Genomic DNA, 17,840 nt, shown 5'->3' on the forward strand with positions numbered 1-17,840 from the left:
TGGTGGTGTCTGCTTTAGGGGTGCCGAAATCAGCGTGGGGGTGGGTCAATAAGCACCATCAACCTAGCAACCCCTCCATCTCCATCTTTGGCGATAAGGCTGCCAATCCATCCAGCTTCGACACCGCCATGAACCCTGGGCCGAGCAAACGTCACATCATAACATTCCTCCTCGTCGCAAGCGCTTGAATGTCCCTTTTCTCACTTGTCTATTTCAAAGACACATCCCCAACATTCTGGCAATCGAAACTCGGCTTCGAGCCAGTGATTGACCCTTCCATCGCCACTGCCTCCATTTCTCTTCCACGCCCACGAGCACAGACTTCCCATCTGCGAACCGACTGTTATTCTCAAGATGTCCAACACCGACTTCCTGGGCCGGGCGATCGACACGGTCCGCCGCGCCATCGATGCCGATAACGGAAACCAGTACGACAAGGCATACCAACTGTACTACCAATCTCTCGAGCTGTTCATGCTCGCGCTCAAATGGGAGAAGAATCCCAAATCCAAGGAAATGATCCGCTCCAAGACGGCTGAATACATGGACCGCGCCGAAAAGCTCAAAGCTCATCTCTCCGACGCCGATGCAAAGCGAAAGAAACCCGGAATGGTAGGTGCTAACGGCTCCACGACGGGCGGAACCGGCAAAGGCAAACAAGATGGAGAGGACGGAATTGACGAGGATAGTAAGAAACTGCGCAATGCGCTGGCGGGAGCCATTCTTCAGGACAGACCAAATGTTAAGTGGGACGACGTCGCGGGTCTTGATGGCGCAAAGGAGGCACTGAAGGAGGCGGTTCTGCTGCCCATCAAATTCCCGCATCTGTTCGTGGGCAAGCGCAAACCGTGGAAGGGCATCCTGCTGTATGGACCTCCGGGAACGGGAAAGAGTTATTTGGCGAAGGCTGTGGCTACTGAGGCGAATAGTACTTTTTTCAGTGTGAGCAGTTCGGATCTGGTCAGCAAGTGGATGGGTGAGAGTGAGCGATTGGTCAAGCAACTGTTTGCCATGGCGCGCGAGAACAAGCCCTCGATCATCTTTATTGATGAAGTCGATGCCCTCTGTGGCCCGAGAGGCGAGGGTGAATCGGAGGCAAGCAGACGTATCAAGACGGAAATGCTGGTGCAGATGGACGGCGTGGGCAACGACTCGACCGGTGTGTTGGTTCTGGGTGCGACGAACATCCCTTGGCAACTCGATGCGGCCATCCGGAGACGTTTCCAGCGACGAGTTCACATTAGTTTGCCCGATATTGCCGCGCGAACTACCATGTTCAAGATCGCAATAGGCGAGACGCCGACGACGCTGAAGTCCGACGACTACAGGGAGTTGGCCAAGTTGGCTGAGGGTTATTCGGGAAGTGATATCACGATTGCCGTGCAGGATGCCTTAATGCAGCCAGTACGGAAGATTCAACAGGCTACACATTTTAAGGAGGCGAGTAACTACTTTCATCTCCGTTTCGCACATTCCAGCAAATCACTAACGTAAGGAACAGGTACAAAAAGATGGCGTGGTCCGCGTGACACCCTGTAGTCCCGGCGATCCAGGCGCCAAGGAGATGACATGGGACGACATCGAGGCCGAAGCATTACTCGAGCCGCTCGTCGACTTCAAGGATTTCGTGAAGGCCATCAAGGGATCGCGGCCAACAGTCAGTAATGCGGATCTCACGCGGAATGCCGAATGGACCCATGAGTTTGGCAGTGAAGGCAACTAGTCGGAAGACTGCGTGTAGGGGACAAATAAATGGAGGGCCGAGAAGAACAGGTAAACGAACCGGCGTGGCATAATATGGCGTTGGTTTGGAGTCGTAAATATCTCGCCTGGACTGGGACAGGCTTGGCTCTTTCTGCTTTGACGGACTTTGGCGTGATGAGCCTGCTCAAGGCTAGAGTTACGAAGTAGCCCGCTGTATAATGGTACATACTGTCGGATTCCGAGTATTGGGGGCTGTATTGGTACTACGAAGGTGCGTGGGAAGCGACTGCCCAATCGGCCCCCTGGGGCCCCCTAAATACACTAACCTTTCCGTGCTTGGGTGCCTTGTATCCCTCTAAACTGAAGGCCACACTTGCCCATATATGAGGTCGCCGTCATGGCTGGAAAGTTTCAACTCGTAAGTCCAGCCACGCACCGAGCACCCATGCTTATCTCGACTTAGTGTTCGAGTTCCCAAATGCTCTCAACTTGCGGAGTTACAAAAGAAAACCATTATACTGAGCCCACTTGTCATCGACCATATACCAAGCCATGTATTATATTTATATTTTGGGGTCCCACAGTCATCCACAGATTGTCCCGATCGCCTGTATCTTTCAACTATGTAGCAAACATCAAATACGCTTTTTAAGGCATTATCATAAGTCTCATACTCAGCCCCACTCGATAGATTCTCAACTGGCTTGGGGTTTGGCTCAGAACAACAAGACTCCTGGGCACAAACAACACTTCCACTAGCGCCGTGGATTGTCTACTCGAGAAATAAATCCATAGCGTTTGACAGGCTCGAAGGCTTTCGGCTGCACAGCAAATTTATCGCCCTGAACTGCGAGTTCGTGCCCAACATCGACTGGGACGAGAATGGGGTGCAGCCCGAAGAGACATACGCATCTCAGGCGCCAACTGAAGTGGGCTTGGTACGTCTCGAGTATGTTTCTGCACCGTCATCATCATCATCATCGCACGGCTCACAAGTTGAGACGCAAAGCAATCTCCGTCTGGCAGATTCCTTCCAAAGCTTCGCGAATAAAAGCACGTCGATGAAAATCAGCGCGAGATATTATGACGGCAGTCGCCCCAATTGCGCGCTAAATCCCGTCCTTGTTCATCATTGTCGTGAATCAAGTTGAAACACCGAGAAAACTTCCATTTTGGCTATACCGCAGCGTAAACTATATCCCACACCTAGTCCAAGACACCGTCGAGCGATACTGTGACCAAGACCTCAAAAGCTTTGTCCTTGTATGTTTCGGTTACTTATTTATTGGGTTTGACTAAACTGTTGCTGTCTATCTACTCTAACGTACATAGTACTTCTTGAACCGAAAGATAGCTAGTACCCTGGTCTGGCATTCGACGCGCGCTATGCATAATGCATTCTACATCATTAAAGGTGGTGGTGCAACTGTTTATAAGGCGTAGCGTTAGTTGGTGAAGCATTCGAATAATGTTTAGCGTTGATAATTACTGATCTGCTCATGCGAAGTCATCCAGATCTGACAAAGACTATCACTGACGGCGTTTATAGAACGTGAGAACATTGACTCATAATACAATCCGCCAGTCTAGCTACAGAGAACAAATTATATGGAAACCCGAACAAACCCCAATAAAACTGGAACCTAGAAGGAAAAAAACCCCGATCAAGCAACAAACCCAATAAGCTCCCCTGCCATCCTCGCCAATGCCTTGAACGTCGTGTTCGGGTTTGAAATAGTCTGAATACTGACCTGCAGCCCAAACTCCTTAAACAGCCACGACTGCAACTCGACCCCAATCATGGAATCAATCCCATGATTTGCCACCGACACCTCCTCCATTTTGAACCCTTCCGGCTGCAAGCCCAGAATTCTTGCCGTCCGGTTGATGATGTGCACACCAATGTCATTCAAAGCCTCCTCTTCCGTCTTTCCCGCAAGCGTAGCGACGAACCCGCCTCCTGACCCAGTGCCTTCCTGTCCTTCAGCGCCGGACGCAGCAGAAATGGAATCTAGTGCCGCCCGCACGGTGGTCATGCGCGCATCGTGCATCCAGTACGCGTCGGACATGTCAGTGCCTTCCATCAACACAGTGATAGCTTCTGGTTCAAGACCGAGTATCACCTGCGCGTCCCCTATATCTACTGCTTTGCTCTCACCAGAACACCGACCCTGAATAATAGCCGCCTCGAACGCGACCAACATTTCCCGTTCATCAATACTAAACGGCGTCTTCCTTGCCAGCGCCTCGGCAATGTGGGTGTTTTCCGCCACGACGCCGACATCCTCCACCATGGGCAGGGCAAGGGAGGTAGCGGCTAGACCGCGCTTGCGCCGGTAAAGAGCGAGAAAATCGAGGTAGCTGTTGCCGGCGCAGTAGTTGGCTTGACCTGGGTTGCCGAGGACGGCGGAGATACTGCTGGTCATGATGAAGAAGTCGAGGGGCGTTTGGTCAAGGGCTTTGTGCAGAGCGAGGGCGCCTTGCATTTTGGGGCGCAGGGCGGAATTGTATTCTGGTAGGGTCATTGTTTGATATAGACCGTCCTGGAGGTATAGTTGTTGGCTTCAAGACGAGAAAAAATAAAAGAAAAGAGACTAGGTTGGCAAGAGAGGGGACGGTGCGAATGTAGCAACTCACCTCGAGCACCATAGCAGCGTGAACAACACCCTTGATGGGCTTCTTGCCGGAAACCTCAGCAACGACACCGGCTACGGCCTTCTCATCCGAGGCATCGACGCAGAAGACATACACGGACGCACCAGACTCCTTAAGTCGTTCGACGACATCAGCGGCTTCGGGTTTCTTGATGCCAGATCGGGAGAGGAAGACGAAGTTTCTGCAGCCTCGCTCGAACATCCACGTCGTCAAACTACGACCGAGGCCGCCTAGGCTGCCGACCAGGAGGTACGCGTCTGTGGGAGAGAAGCAAACTGGCTTGCGGGATTTGCGGGTCTAAATGGGAGTTCAGTGCGTGAGTACAATGAACAGTAACGTCGCTCCGGTCTGGAATAGGGGTATCACTTACCTTGATCTGGCTCTGCATATACTTGAACCCCAAAACATTCGCCCCAGTCTCCAAAACACACTTCCGCGCTTCATCCACGTCCAAAAGATTCTCCACATCGATAACCGACGGCGACGACCCAACAGAAAACAAACCGCCACTCTGTCCAAGGATCTCGACACTGGTATCCAACAGCCGCTCCAACGCCGCCTGGTCACGCTCAAATGCATGTGAAATACCACAAACAGCCAAACCAGCGCCCCTAGAAAACGGTCTAGAGTCCAGCGGGCCTTCAATAGCAATATCGCTAAAGACGAGTTTGGAATTTCGCGGCATTAAGCACCACACATCGGCAATCAGCGAAGATGGCGCGGCGGCAACGACGATGTTAGGACCGCCAGACGCCGAGAGGAGCTGTTGTATCTTAGCAAGGTCATCATCGTCAGCCTTGGTGACTCGGAATTTGAATTTCTGTCCTAATTTCAACACAGCGTCCGCGAACGGAGCAGATGAGGAAAGGAGAAGTACGTGGGAGCCCGCAGTGGCGTGGCCAGTAAGGAGGACTGCATCGACGGCTTGGGCGAGATAGGGAAGACTTGCGGCAACTGCAGCCAGGTTTTCGGCGTCGATCTGGGCGAAGGTCGAGGTGATGAGTCTAGTCTCAAAGGTTTGCTTCGTGTAAGCTACTACGGCTTGGCCTTGTAGGTTGGTTTCCAAGCCGTTGCCGATGCGGATGATAGTACCAGTGATAAGACGAGCTCGCTCAGCTGTTCGAACGGATAGATCTTCTTTGGCCAGCTCGGAGTAGTGAACTTGGATCTCCACCTCTTGTGGCCGAAGGCACTGGGAAGTAGGCTGCTGGGATTCGAAGAGAACTTCGTTGTCAGCAATCTTTCCCTTGAGCCCCTCCTCAGTGCTGATAACGGTCTGCTCGTAGGGCAGCTCCTGATGGAGCAGTTGGTTCAGGCTGTCGTTGGTTTCGATGCGCGAGACCAAGAGTGTCGAGTCGCCTGTAAGCCAGAACTCGACATCCGCTCCAGAGTCTTTGGTATCCACAGATTCAAGCTGATGATGGACCACAGATGCCAGCTTATCCATCGGGGTATCTTCATCTGCATCTACAAGCGCGACACGAGCCGATACGAGCTCCGAACGAACTGCTCGAAGGAGTCCCTGCGGAATGCCACCATCGACCGAGTTTCCTTGGTTAACGCCGCGTGTGACCCAGACGATGGGCTTGCCAGACTGCAGAGTCTCCTTAATGAACTCGAAACTTTCCTCGGTGGCGGCGGCCATGATAGAGCCGTCAGAATCATCGATGATAATCTTGTCGAAACCATCCGTACTCTTTGCCGCACCTTGGAGGGAGATGCATGTTGCCCCGAGACTTTCTCCGAGCATGGAAGAGGAATCAGACGCATTGTGGAGCACAACGACCTTCCCATCCACCTCAATCTCCGTCTGCAAAGCCTCATCCGCATTCTCTGACTTCTCCCAAGCAACCCTTCTATACGGCTCCTTGGGCCCAAACCCCTTAGAGCTAGGCGGAACCGCAGCATCGTACACGACGAACTTCATGTTCCGGATATTCAACAGACACTTGCCTGAGCTGCCAAATAGCTCGGCATTTCCATTGAAGTACCGATCCCAAGCCCGATCCGTCCAGGCCATGCACTCGCCCTCCACATTGAGATCCTCGGACGAGAAGTTGACAGTCATCTCCTCGATTTCTAGGGGTACAACACCCCACGGCATGACCTTGTGTAGACCGCGGTGTACGGAGGCAATAACAGCGTGGAGACATCCGTCTAGCGTTGATGGATGCAGCACGTACCGCGACTCCTGCTCCATGTTTCCGCACTCAACCTGGACTTGCACCCTGGCGGCGGCCATGCGATCCTTGCCGTTGGCCTTGACGCTCGTCATGGTTTGGAAGTTAGGACCGTACCGGAACCCGACGCGATGAAGTGATCGGTACCAGCGTTTCCCCGAGACTTGCTGATGCAGCTGGTTGAGCTTGTGCGGGCATGCCGAAGGCGACTGCGATGCGTCAGTAATCTGCTTCTGGATCTTGCCACTGCTGTGCAGAGTCCACAGCCCATTTTCGACCGATTCCACGTTGAAGCTGTACCAGGTCCCCCCGGGCAACTTCTCGAGGCGGAAGAGGACTTCTACTCCGTTGTCCGTGTCGGGGACCACTAGGGCTTTGCTGATATCGATATCCCTGAACTTGACGCCACCGACACTCCGAGGTTCTAGGTCGAGTTGTTGCAGCAGTGCTTCGATCGCCATGGACATGTAGCCCGCGGCGGGGAAGACGGCGTCGGATCCGAGGGTGTGGTCTGCGAACCACGGGACGTCGCGCTGGCGCAGGACATTCCTCCAGACTGCGTCGTTTGTGGAAAGACCGAAGATTCGGCGGCCGAGGATGTCGTGTCGGGGGTGCTTGTATTTGCGCAATTCGGCTACCGAGCGCGGTTCGAACCAGTGCGTTGTCTCGTAGTTCCATTGGTATGGAGGCAGGTCGGGCAGATATCGAGGCCCATCGCTCCTCTTGATGAGTATAGAGGGGTTAGAAGTCTTGAAATTGTTGACAGACTCGAAATCAATCTCTAGTCCCTTGAGATATAGCTCTCCTGCGGACTTGAGGAGGGCGGTGGCACTGTCGGCTCCTCGTCTGAGAGATCCGACGTATTGCATCTCGAAACTGTTGGCTGCGCAAATTTGCTTGATGGGCCCTCCCAGTGCAGCGTGGGGTCCTATCTCTAAAAGGACGTTGACATCTGCGTACTCCTGCGAGTTTCCTAGTTCCCGCAATGCCGTGTTGAAGAGAACCCGGCCTCGCAAGTTTTCACACCAGTAGGAAATACCCAGATGAGCATCTTGAGCTTCAGTTCCAGTAACGGAGGAAATCATGCCAGCATGTGGTCGGCGCCAACAGAAGTCTGCGTCCTTGAGTCCTTCCGACGCTTTCGTGTAGAGCTCGGAATACAAAGGCGCGACAGTATCCATTTGAGGCGAGTGATACGCCTTACCCGTCTTCAGCGGCCGGTTGAATACCTGGGTCTTATCCAGCGCCTGCTGCACGGCTGCAATATCTGCAAAATCGCCGCTCAACGTGACGCTGCTGGGCGAGTTCTCGCAGGCGATCGTCACACCCACGCAAACCTCGTCAGGGACGTGATCCCACACTTCTTCCGCTCCCAAGCCAACAGCCAGCATCGTTCCCGCAGGCGCTGCCTTGGCCACTGCGAAACCCCTGAAGTAGGCCGCTAGCATGGCCTCGGGCGCAGAAAGCCGACCAGCTGCATACGCGGCGGCGATTTCGCCGCTGCTGTGTCCGATTGTTACGACGGGCTCAATATTCCAGGACGCAAACAAGTCGATCACGGCGATCTGGATAGCAGTGCATGCCGGCTGCGAAATTTCGGACTCGTTGACACGGCTTGACTCTACTGGTGCTTCCAGGACGGCACGTAGGGTCCAGGTTGGTCGGGGATTAATGCGCTGGAGTACGCGGTCCAGAGCGTCGATGGTCTCGCCGAATTCGGCGAATTTCTGGATGGCTTCGTAGCCCATGCGGGCCCATTGGGCGCCTTGACCAGTAAACACGAAGCCGAGTTTGACGGGCTTGGAAATTTTGGTGCCGTAGGAGAAGCTGCTTGAGGAAAAGGCGTCGATCTCCTGGCCGGCGAGGGCGGTGGTGTAGCCTCGGGCTGCAAATCTGGATCGCCGGCAGTTGAGACTGTATGCCAGATCAGGTAAGTAGTAGTTTCCTGCCACCTGCTGGTGTTTGTGGATATTCATCTTCAGGGTCTTGTCGTCATGTGCGCTCATGGTCACCAGGAATGGTCGGTCAATGTCACCGTACTGGTATTTAGCTGTCGCTTTCGGCTGGCCATGCTCATACCAGGGGCACATACTGAGGACTGACTCCAGCACCAAATGAGCGTTGGTGCCTCCGTAGCCGAACGAAGAAACACTGGCGCGGCGGACATTGAAATCAGATGGCCATGGCATCAATTCTCTGACGATTTTGACGTTCCACTCCTCTTCCTTAATATTCGGGTTTAATGTCTTGAGGCCGTGGACCGCAGGAATTAATGCTTTCTCTGTCATCAGTGCGGCCTTCATAGTCGCAAAAATACCAGATGCCTGGGTGTGATTAGCAGGATACCCCATTCGGACGATTTGTGAATTTACTTACAGCTTCGCTGTGACCAATGTTCGTCTTGGCAGCACCCAAAAGCAGAGGTTTCTCAGAATCTCGCGTGTCATTCATGCCATTTGAAACAGCGCGGACTTCAATTGGGTCGCCAGCCGGTGTTCCTGTTCCGTGGCATTCGAGATACGCCGTCTGGTTGGGATCGAGGTCGGCCCTCGCATATGCATCGCGGAGAACACGCTCTTGGCCAAGCATGTTGGGAAATGTGATGCCCATGCCCTCAACTTTGCCATTCGTGTTTACTGCTGTTGATCTGATCACACCGCTGAGAAGAAAACTCAATGTCAGTATCTTGATATGATGAGAAGATTGTTAGCCAGGTCGTACCGAATAACATCCTTATCTCTAATAGCATGGGAGAGTCGCTTGAGATACAGCGCGCCAACACCCTCTGCGCGTCCATATCCGTCTGCCGAAGCATCAAATGTGTGACATCTAATCCTCATCAGTACGGTTGAATCTGTTAGATACGGTGACAAAAACTTACTCTGATGTGGGTGATAGCACGCCCAGCTTTGCGGTATTCATGTGTTGGTCCTGTGTTAAGAGACATGTTAGCTCTGAAGTTGTCGCAATGAATGCTTCATGGTTAATTTCGAGGTTTACGGACCACAGTAAGAATCAAATTCACACCACCGGCGATAGCAGCGTCACAGTCCCCAGCACGCAACGCATGACACGCATTGTGGATCGCATACATGGCAGATGAGCAAGCTGTATTTATGGTGAAGCTGGGTCCATCGAAATTGAACACATTGTTGATCCTGTTACTGATAATGCCCGTATCGACGCCAGTAGCAGCATAGTTGTGTCTATAATCGCGTTCAAAGACCGACATCTGCTGGTAGTCGCTCGTGAACGTGGCAACATACACCCCGGTCTTCGAACCGGCAACTTTGTCCAGTGGAAGGCCAGCGTTCTCCAGACACTCGTAGCAAACTTCGAGCATCTTGCGCTGCTGCGGATCCAGCCATTGAGCTTCAACTGGAGTCATGTTGAAGAAGGTGGGATCGAAACTCTCGATATTGCCATCGAGGAAGTATCCACCCAGCGCAGAGAAGGATCCTGGGCGTGAGAGATCCGGGTGGTGATGCGCGTCGATGTTGAAGCGGCTGCTTGGAACCTTGGGAGTACGGACCGACTTGTTCTCACGGAGCGTATCCCAGAACTTGGATGAAGAGTCCACGGAGCCGGGTAGGCGACAGGCTGTTCGAAATTTCAGTATCATAAAGTTGAGAGTATACAGAGTGAACAGCTTACACATGCCAACAATGGCAACAGGCTCAAGGAGCTCTCCTCGGCCGTCATCCTGGAGGAAAGGCATTGTTGCTGATCTCAAAGTTCTTTGTGCGGTATGGTTTTCGAAGAGGGCTATTCGAGGTTGTTCACCTTTTCGAGTCGATTGACAGCGACATCTCATTCGAGACTTATATATCGTACCTAAGCATTTCATCTCGATTATGTGATATGCATTTGTTGCTGCTGGTATGTTGCGGACCGAGCATCGCATAGATTTCGGCTAGTCTGTCTATCTCTCTTTGAGATAATTGCATTGTCGTCGACAATATTCTTGGACGTCAATATGCAATGTCGTAGTATTTGCGAACTAAATGGTTGCTAATCAGAACTGTCGGTCCGACGAAGACTTCGGTCCTCGTATAGCTTTCCCAAATAGGAAAATTTGCCTCGTCATTCTCATTGGGTCACACGCGGGCAAAAGGAAAATGCTAAGTTATGCAAGTGTCGGACCGCTACTGCAAGTCAGAACGTATAGCAAATTCATTTCGGGCTTACTGAGAAACCTCATCAGATGCCAGTAATTGCGCCTGGCGTTTGTGAACACGACGGCAGTCAATGGGCGGGTCGAATCTGCAACGGTCGGCGCGGAGGTGCTGCGATGAAGGAGAAAGATCGACATTGAATTAAGCATGTGCTTTGAGTATACTGCTGCTATATTTATACATATGCGGAACAGTTCTCGCAACTCCCATTTACCTTTCGTGAGTTCAAGTTACCATACTCCTTTCTTCCTCACAATTCTATTCACAACTATAACATAGCAATAATGCCGCACGCCATCTCAGACTTTGAGGAACACCTTGACTTGGCCATTATTGGCGCAGGTACTAACATATCACCTATGAGACAGAATCAACAAAGCACTAACATTACTAGGTTGGTATGGCCTCACGGCAGCCAAGACGTACCTCAAACTGGAGCCAGGTGCGAAGCTCGCCATCTTTGACAGAGACAACACCGTTGGTGGCACTTGGAGCAGAGATCGCATCTACCCCAATTTGGTCGCACAGGTCGAGCATGGATACTTCGTAAGTGATCTTGAAACTCCAGCACAAATGGCTGTCTCCTAATTTTCAAACAGAACTATCCAGGAACACCTATGCTGAAGGATGGCGCCACCGAACACAACCTAGTGTCGGGCGACATGATCTTCAAGTACCTCGACAAGTTTGCCGATGACCATGGTCTCAAGCAGCATATCCGTTTCAACAGCTGGGTATCAAACGTCGAACGCAACACTCATGGAGGCTGGAAGTTGACTGTCAACGGAAACGTTATTACGACGGCCAAGCTTATTGTCGCCACGGGAGTGACGTCCATTCGGAATTCGCCATCTTTCCATGTTGAGAAGGATGCTGTACCCGTGATCCACAGCATCGATATTGCTCCAAATGCTCCTCAGTTCAAAAAGGAGGAAGCAAAGCATTTCATCATCATTGGTGCCGCAAAGTCGGCATACGATGCTGCGTACTTACTGGCGTCTATGGGCAAGAAAGTCACTTGGTGTGTCACGATGAAACATATTCATTACCAAGGAAGATATTGACTTCATTTCAGGGTGATTCGACCAAACGGCTCTGGGCCCATGCCCATCATGCCGGCTGAAATCTTCGGAATAGTGAGTGTTTTTTGACGGAAAAATAGCCAGTCTGAAACTGTTGCTCACTTCGAACTAGAACACCATCACTATGGGTTCCAATCGCTTGATGAACTATCTCAGCCCATCGATTATGAACACCAACTCATGGCTTGGTGCTTTCTTCCACAGGACACTTCTTGGCCGTTGGTTGACCAAGGCCCACTGGAACTTCATCACCAGCAAAGCCGACGAAGCAGCTGGATTTGGAGGAAAAGCTGGCCCTGTCGAGGGCCTAAGGCCAGACATTCGCGACGCCAAGCAAGTTCAGACAGGTTTCTAGCAAACACGGAAAGTCCCACTAACACGTCAATACAGTTGCTTCTGGTGCGACAGCTCCATCGGTCTGATCACCATGGATGATTTCTGGAGCACTCTTCAGAGAGCCGACATCACCATCCTTCGCGACAACGTCGATTCCGTCTCCGCATCCGGGGCCACCCTTCGCTCCGGTCAGACCATCCCTGCCGACTACGTCATCTACTGCACCGGCTGGGGCGACCACTTCAGTTTCTTCTCGTCTGAACTCAAGGAAGAACTCGGCATCCCGCCCTACGGCGCCGCCGTTCCCCCTAACACTTCCTCGGCGCCTAGAAAAGTCAACGACCCCTGGTACGACCTCGACAAAGCCGCCGACGACTTAGTCGCCAAGCAAATCCCCCTTTTGGCAGCCGGGCCAAAAGATCTGCGAACCCCGGACCCCAACCGCGTCATTACTAAGCGCCGCTGGCGGCTGTACAACCGCATCGTGCCCCTCACGACCGCCACAGAAGGCGACCACAGCCTCGCGATCCTGGGGCAAATCCACACAACGCAGACCCCCACAATCGCCGAGGTACAGTCGCTATGGGCAGTTGCCTATCTGCTCGGGGACATCGAGTTGCCTACCGAGGACAAGATGGTGCAGGAAGTAGCGCAGTGGAATGCGTGGACACGCAAGCGGTACCGTAGTGTGGGTGAGAGGTACCCGTATGCGCTGTTCGACTGGATTCCATATCTGGATCGGTTGCTGAGCGATTTGGGGGTGAAGACGCAGAGAAAGGCGGGGAGGATTGCGGATTTTTTGGCGCCGTATGGACCGCATTGCTATGCAGGGGTTGTGGAGGAGTATGAGGCGTTGAGGGGGGAGAAGGGAGAGAAGAAGCCTAAGACTATGTCGTCTATGTCTAGTGGCAGTAGTTTGAAGTAGGGAGGAATAGAGCTGTCCTGGGTTATTTGTTTGCAAATTTGGGTTTATGAATCATCGAAGTATTTGTGTTTTCCAGTCAACTGCTGTGTAGCGACAAAAGAAACATGAGATATTTCCTTACCGGATAGCACCTGGCTATGTTTATACTAGCTGCAATTATAATATTTAAGTGCCCGGGCTGCTAAGTTTGAAGAACGGCCACGGCTTAGCGGAAAGAGAAATCTGCTTCGCTGCGCGAGCGCTAAAGCGTCACATATACTCCGGCAGGATAGGCCGACGAAGAGGAAGCAAGCGTCGCAGCTACTCCGACCGGCAGGGTACACTATGGAGAAGGAGGCCCGGGGCTCCGAGTGGATGAGTGAGGAAAAGGAGGTCCCGGCTGCCCTCCTCGGCCACTGGAGGAAGAGATGGCTCACCGGAGCAGAGCATCACGATCGCCAGCGACGCGCTATCACTGAGGAACCGGAGGGCCCTTCGATGCAGATACCGAAAGGGGGCAAGTATTTCGGCCTGAACCGACTGGAAGCGTCTACGCTGTGCCAGATCAGGACGGAAAAAATAGGACTAGCAGCCTTCTTATTCAAGACAGGGGCTTTTGGCGTGTACTCGCCGCTATGCCGCTGTGGCGACGCCCCTGAGACGGCAGAGCACGTAATCCTCTTTTGCGGGCTGTTGGAAGGACCAAGGGAACGATTACGGGCCGATATCGCACCACGGCCACTATACTCTCGCAGAGACCTCGCAACGGCAACAGGAGAGCCAGTAGTTAGTGAGACTATTGTAAGGTGGCTGCTAGGGACGGGTCGGACAGCTTCAAGGCCCAGATAGCATCGATCTTCTCAGGGGGACTTTGTTGGTAGGTTGAGAACCAACGTAATATGGTAGTAAACGCAACGCAGTCGCCAATAGGGCGAACCGAAGACGCAGCGTATGTATTTAGTCCAGCCATTAGGGCACGGTTTGACATACCGGAGTACTGGTAGAGGTACCGGGGGCTTCGAGCCTACGGCGTATTTAATAATAATAATATAATATTTTAACCTCATTTGAAAGACTTTTGACCCTAGCGACCGAGCCAAACTTGTCGCTTGTTTACTGTTCAGCTGCGATTACATGGTGCTACACTTGGTAGTGTATAGATTCGTGCGAGTCTTGAGATTGTGGTGGCGACGAGCGCTAGTATAGTAATCCCTCACAACAGAGTTTTAGCCCTAAAGTCTGACATAGAGTGAGTTTTCACATGAGACCGCTAGAATTTTGTGAGAATTTGATTTGACGTTGTTGGTCCTCCTCGGAAGTAAACTCTTTTAAGTAATACGGGTACATACTTTTTTCAAGGTAACAGTACTAGCATCTTTTCTACGGGAGAAATGAAGTGAAGTACCTATTATAGAAAAGATACTCCAAGATACAGAAGTCTTACATTTGTGCTACATATTCTGAAGTATGCAGCCACATGGCTTCCAGAGAACCCCCTATCCTACATTATATGTACTTAGACCTGTATATTCATCCCGTAACCACCCTGTTTGTACCTACGCATTTTCGTCTTCTACCTGTAAATACTCTAGCCTGTAGCTTTCTGGAACGAATTAAGGGGACCCTGATCAATGTAAGAAATCCACATGTCATAGAGAAAAGTAAATCCTCAAACAGGCCAGCAATTACGCGAAGTGAAATCGGCCAACCCAACAAATCTTCCATCGAGAATCTCATCAGTCTCGCTCATTTCAGTCTTGATCTGACCCAAGAAAAACGCCACGATGGGGCTCTTGCTGCACCATCCCTCTAAAGTCGACTGAAGCGCATTAAATGAATCCAAGACCAGAGCCCCTGTGAGCGAAGTACTCATCGAACCAGCCGCTTCGAACAGATTCACAGCCGGCATTGCCGTGCCGGACCTCAAAAACGCATTTGTATCTGTTGAATAGTGAAAAACGGATTCTGAATTATTGCTATTCGACCATGTATTCACATCAAGTTCAACATTATCCAACGGCCATGAAGCTGAATCTCGGCGCTGTTGCCGCAGAAGAGACTGCAATGTGACGTAAACAGCCCAAGACAGCGTGATGTTGGCCCTCGCATCGGTGGGCAAGACACTGGTCTGTACTGCCTCGGCGATTTCCAGGGAACGCTGGAGTGCAACGTTGCCACTGGCGCGGATCTGATCGAATTGGTTCTGGTTCGACACGCGCATCTTCTTCAGTTTCGCTTCGTGGAGTACAATTAAGAGTGCCTTAAGTAAGATATCCAGCACGACCTTGGCACAAGCATCTGGCGTGTCGGGTGATGTTGGGGATGTCGCTTCTGGAGTTCTGGTGGAGATGTGACGGAGCATTTCTTCGAGTCGGTGGTGGTTGATCCAAAAGTTGTATGGCTGGAGCTCAGCAGTGCTTGCGTGGTTTGTTCTCTTGATGTGGGATACGATACGGCAACACAGAAGGTCCGCAGCACATATACCTTCCTGAACCAGCAAGGGTCTAGGGTAGGGTCGGCGGAAGACTTCACCGGTGCTGAAAGAGAGCCGGGAGAAAGACGCATCTCCTTGCGGTTGGAGCAACGATGCGCTGATCTGTCTGAATTAGATCCTCATAGAACAGAAAATTGGGGACAACGGTTTGACTCACCACTTCAGGAACAACAAAATCCATGATCCGACTGCCAAGCGAGATGAACACCATCATGCTGCTCGCAGCCCATAGTGCCTTTCTGGCCTCTTCCATATCCAAGACATCGATCGCCATAAGACGCCCAGATTCCAGTTTGTGAAGCTGCAGCGCTTCCATAAGCCACACTGCGCGGCTTGCGGTGAGCCAGGAGCGACCGAATTCAGCATGATGCTGTTCGTATATTCCAATCAAGATGGTTGCTTGGAGAAATCGCAGAGAAGGCATGACTGAACCTTGATGTCCGCATTCATCTAGAGACTTTCTGGCGAGGCGGTAAAAGGATGCAGACCAGTCGGTGGAGCCGCCTCTGATTGAGTCAAGGGGCGATATGACCCAAGCAGAGATCTGAGAGCACGCTGGCACCGCATGAGCACATATGGCATTTTGCAATGCTATTTCTTCTGAAGAGGTTCCATACATAAGACCGTAAAGTCTCTCTCGGTCGTCGAAGAGTCGACATATCGTCTGACATGAGTCAAAATATGTTTTAAAGCTGCTCACTGTGTGTTAAAAGTAATGACTTGAGCGGACCGAAGGCAGCTAAACTTACAGAGCCTCCACGGTGCCATGGGGTAGTTCTGAGACGTCTCCTACAGCCTGAGATGTTCCCGGGGATATTTGCCCCGTCTCAACGGGCATACCATATCCAAGCAACTGCATCTCATCGGGCGGCGTGATAATGTTATCAGGAACCTTGTTGGTCAACTGGGTCTCATAAACAGAGCTGAAGGAAGCAGCGTTGGCCTCAGAATCCAGCTCAGGTAAGAGAGTATTCGACTCCTGAGGGAGGATCAACGTCTCCATATCTTTTGGCGTGAGACCGAAACCTAGTGGGACTACCAAATTCTCCGCATCCCTGGCTTCAGGCGTCTCTGATTCATTCATCGTTGGCGAATATGAATTCGAATCTGAGGCTGTAGAACATCAGTGTATGAGAAATGACATAGCTATCTTGGTACTTACAAATCCGTCTTGGTGGTCTTTGCTTAACCGAAGCCTGGTAGGAACATTCCCACGGCGCACCGCCATTTGCACATCGCTTACAATATGGCTTTTGCCCATCGCATCTCACCTTCCTGACGCGACATCGGTTGCAAGCTAGATGACGGTTAACTCCTTCTTTCATGGTCGAACTAATTTTGATTTTGATATGGAAATTCTGACAGGAAGGAACAGAACAACATCCTTTGTTTGTTATCTTGTATACTAAATTACTGATCATAGCCCACAGCCGCGGCGGTGTCGGTGCTGGCGAACGTTTCGAGAGCTGTGTGTAACCAATTCTTGGCAAGGCTCTTACGGCAGTTCCTTGCGACCTTGAATCTGCTGAAGCCCCAATTTTCATGCACGGATATTACCCGAAGAATAATGCAGTGCAACGTACTTTCACGAACGATAGCGGAATAGCACCCGAGCAACCTGAACATTTACATAATCCCACCGAAGATCATCAACAGCGCTTACAACTGCTGCACAGGCTACTACATAAAGACCTTACTAAGCTTTTGGGACAAAGTGTGGGTGAACCCCACGCTTGTCAAAAGTTCACGCCTCTAACACATATCTGGGGTTACCTCACATATGTGACGCGTCGTGCAAACGGGAATCTACTTGTGTGGCGCCATCTACGAGGAATTGGCTCTTTTTACGAGTAAAATGATGGACTGATTGCCGCGTTCACTCGGGTCTAGACACAATACTATTGTAGCCATGCGCAGCCACCTTGGCGGCACATGTGCGTCGCCTGCATAATACCATATCACCAAGCTACATAGCTAGTAAGCAGTTTAGAGTTCATCGCCTCACCTTCCCCATGGGGCACTGATCAGCATAGTCGTCGTAAGAAACTTGGATTGGATGTGCTCATCGGAAAGCTCAGTGCTACATAGTAAGATTTCAAGTTAGAGGGTGTGCTGCTTACCTTTTATGCGGTGGCAGGCGCCATCTTGGATGCATATTAAAAGCTTGCATAATCTCACATTTGCCAAGCCAATGACATTCTGATGTGATTAATCACGTTACCTTCATTGGCCGTGAGTTGAGTGCAGCACAGGTAGGATGGAACGGTCAAAGGTTGTTCGTCTTAGCATATCCATGGAGCTCTTGCCAAT

General features: G+C 51.5%; 4 protein-coding genes across 4 annotated transcripts; 2 read left to right on the plus strand and 2 right to left on the minus strand.

Annotated features, from left to right (window-relative positions):
• Positions 1-354: 354 nt before the first annotated feature.
• Positions 355-1,723, plus strand: BCR38DRAFT_334953 (P-loop containing nucleoside triphosphate hydrolase protein; the record flags this gene model as incomplete). Its single annotated transcript, XM_040855359.1, has 2 exons — positions 355-1,444; positions 1,512-1,723. The coding sequence occupies 2 exons, from the start codon at positions 355-357 to the stop codon at positions 1,721-1,723; spliced, it is 1,302 nt and encodes a 433-aa protein (XP_040718551.1).
• A 1,645-nt stretch (positions 1,724-3,368) lies between these two features.
• BCR38DRAFT_335349 (putative polyketide synthase) lies at positions 3,369-10,257 on the minus strand (the record flags this gene model as incomplete). The annotated part of the gene is made up of 9 exons (XM_040855379.1): positions 3,369-4,247; positions 4,342-4,656; positions 4,730-8,863; positions 8,916-9,198; positions 9,261-9,368; positions 9,421-9,491; positions 9,547-9,951; positions 10,057-10,139; positions 10,194-10,257. The coding sequence occupies 9 exons, from the start codon at positions 10,255-10,257 to the stop codon at positions 3,369-3,371; spliced, it is 6,342 nt and encodes a 2,113-aa protein (XP_040718552.1).
• A 695-nt stretch (positions 10,258-10,952) lies between these two features.
• BCR38DRAFT_362578 (flavin-binding monooxygenase-like family protein) lies at positions 10,953-13,234 on the plus strand. Its single transcript, XM_040857188.1, has 7 exons — positions 10,953-11,056; positions 11,109-11,260; positions 11,314-11,699; positions 11,790-11,850; positions 11,909-12,143; positions 12,165-12,616; positions 12,704-13,234. The coding sequence occupies exons 1-7, from the start codon at positions 10,999-11,001 to the stop codon at positions 13,055-13,057; spliced, it is 1,698 nt and encodes a 565-aa protein (XP_040718553.1). The 5' UTR covers positions 10,953-10,998; the 3' UTR covers positions 13,058-13,234.
• A 1,162-nt stretch (positions 13,235-14,396) lies between these two features.
• BCR38DRAFT_422616 (uncharacterized protein) lies at positions 14,397-17,001 on the minus strand. The gene is made up of 4 exons (XM_040859543.1): positions 16,693-17,001; positions 16,280-16,643; positions 15,688-16,222; positions 14,397-15,632 (listed from the first exon to the last, which is right to left on the minus strand). The coding sequence occupies exons 1-4, from the start codon at positions 16,949-16,951 to the stop codon at positions 14,706-14,708; spliced, it is 2,085 nt and encodes a 694-aa protein (XP_040718554.1). The 5' UTR covers positions 16,952-17,001; the 3' UTR covers positions 14,397-14,705.
• Positions 17,002-17,840: the final 839 nt, after the last annotated feature.

The sequence above is a fragment of the Pseudomassariella vexata genome, assembly GCF_002105095.1.
Source record: "Pseudomassariella vexata strain CBS 129021 chromosome Unknown BCR38scaffold_3, whole genome shotgun sequence".
Taxonomy (NCBI): Eukaryota; Fungi; Ascomycota; class Sordariomycetes; order Amphisphaeriales; family Pseudomassariaceae; genus Pseudomassariella; species Pseudomassariella vexata.

Coding starts and splice junctions, on each gene's coding strand:
- BCR38DRAFT_362578 (XM_040857188.1), top strand. CDS start 10,999: ATGCCGCACGCCATCTCAGACTTTGAGGAACACCTTGACTTGGCCATT. Junction 11,057..11,108: donor CTTGGCCATTATTGGCGCAG/GTACTAACATAT, acceptor TAACATTACTAG/GTTGGTATGGCCTCACGGCA. Junction 12,617..12,703: donor GGCGGCTGTACAACCGCATC/GTGCCCCTCACG, acceptor ACAATCGCCGAG/GTACAGTCGCTATGGGCAGT.
- BCR38DRAFT_422616 (XM_040859543.1), bottom strand. CDS start 16,951: ATGATCAGTAATTTAGTATACAAGATAACAAACAAAGGATGTTGTTCT. Junction 16,644..16,692: donor AAGACCACCAAGACGGATTT/GTAAGTACCAAG, acceptor GATGTTCTACAG/CCTCAGATTCGAATTCATAT. Junction 16,223..16,279: donor CATGGCACCGTGGAGGCTCT/GTAAGTTTAGCT, acceptor CACAGTGAGCAG/CTTTAAAACATATTTTGACT.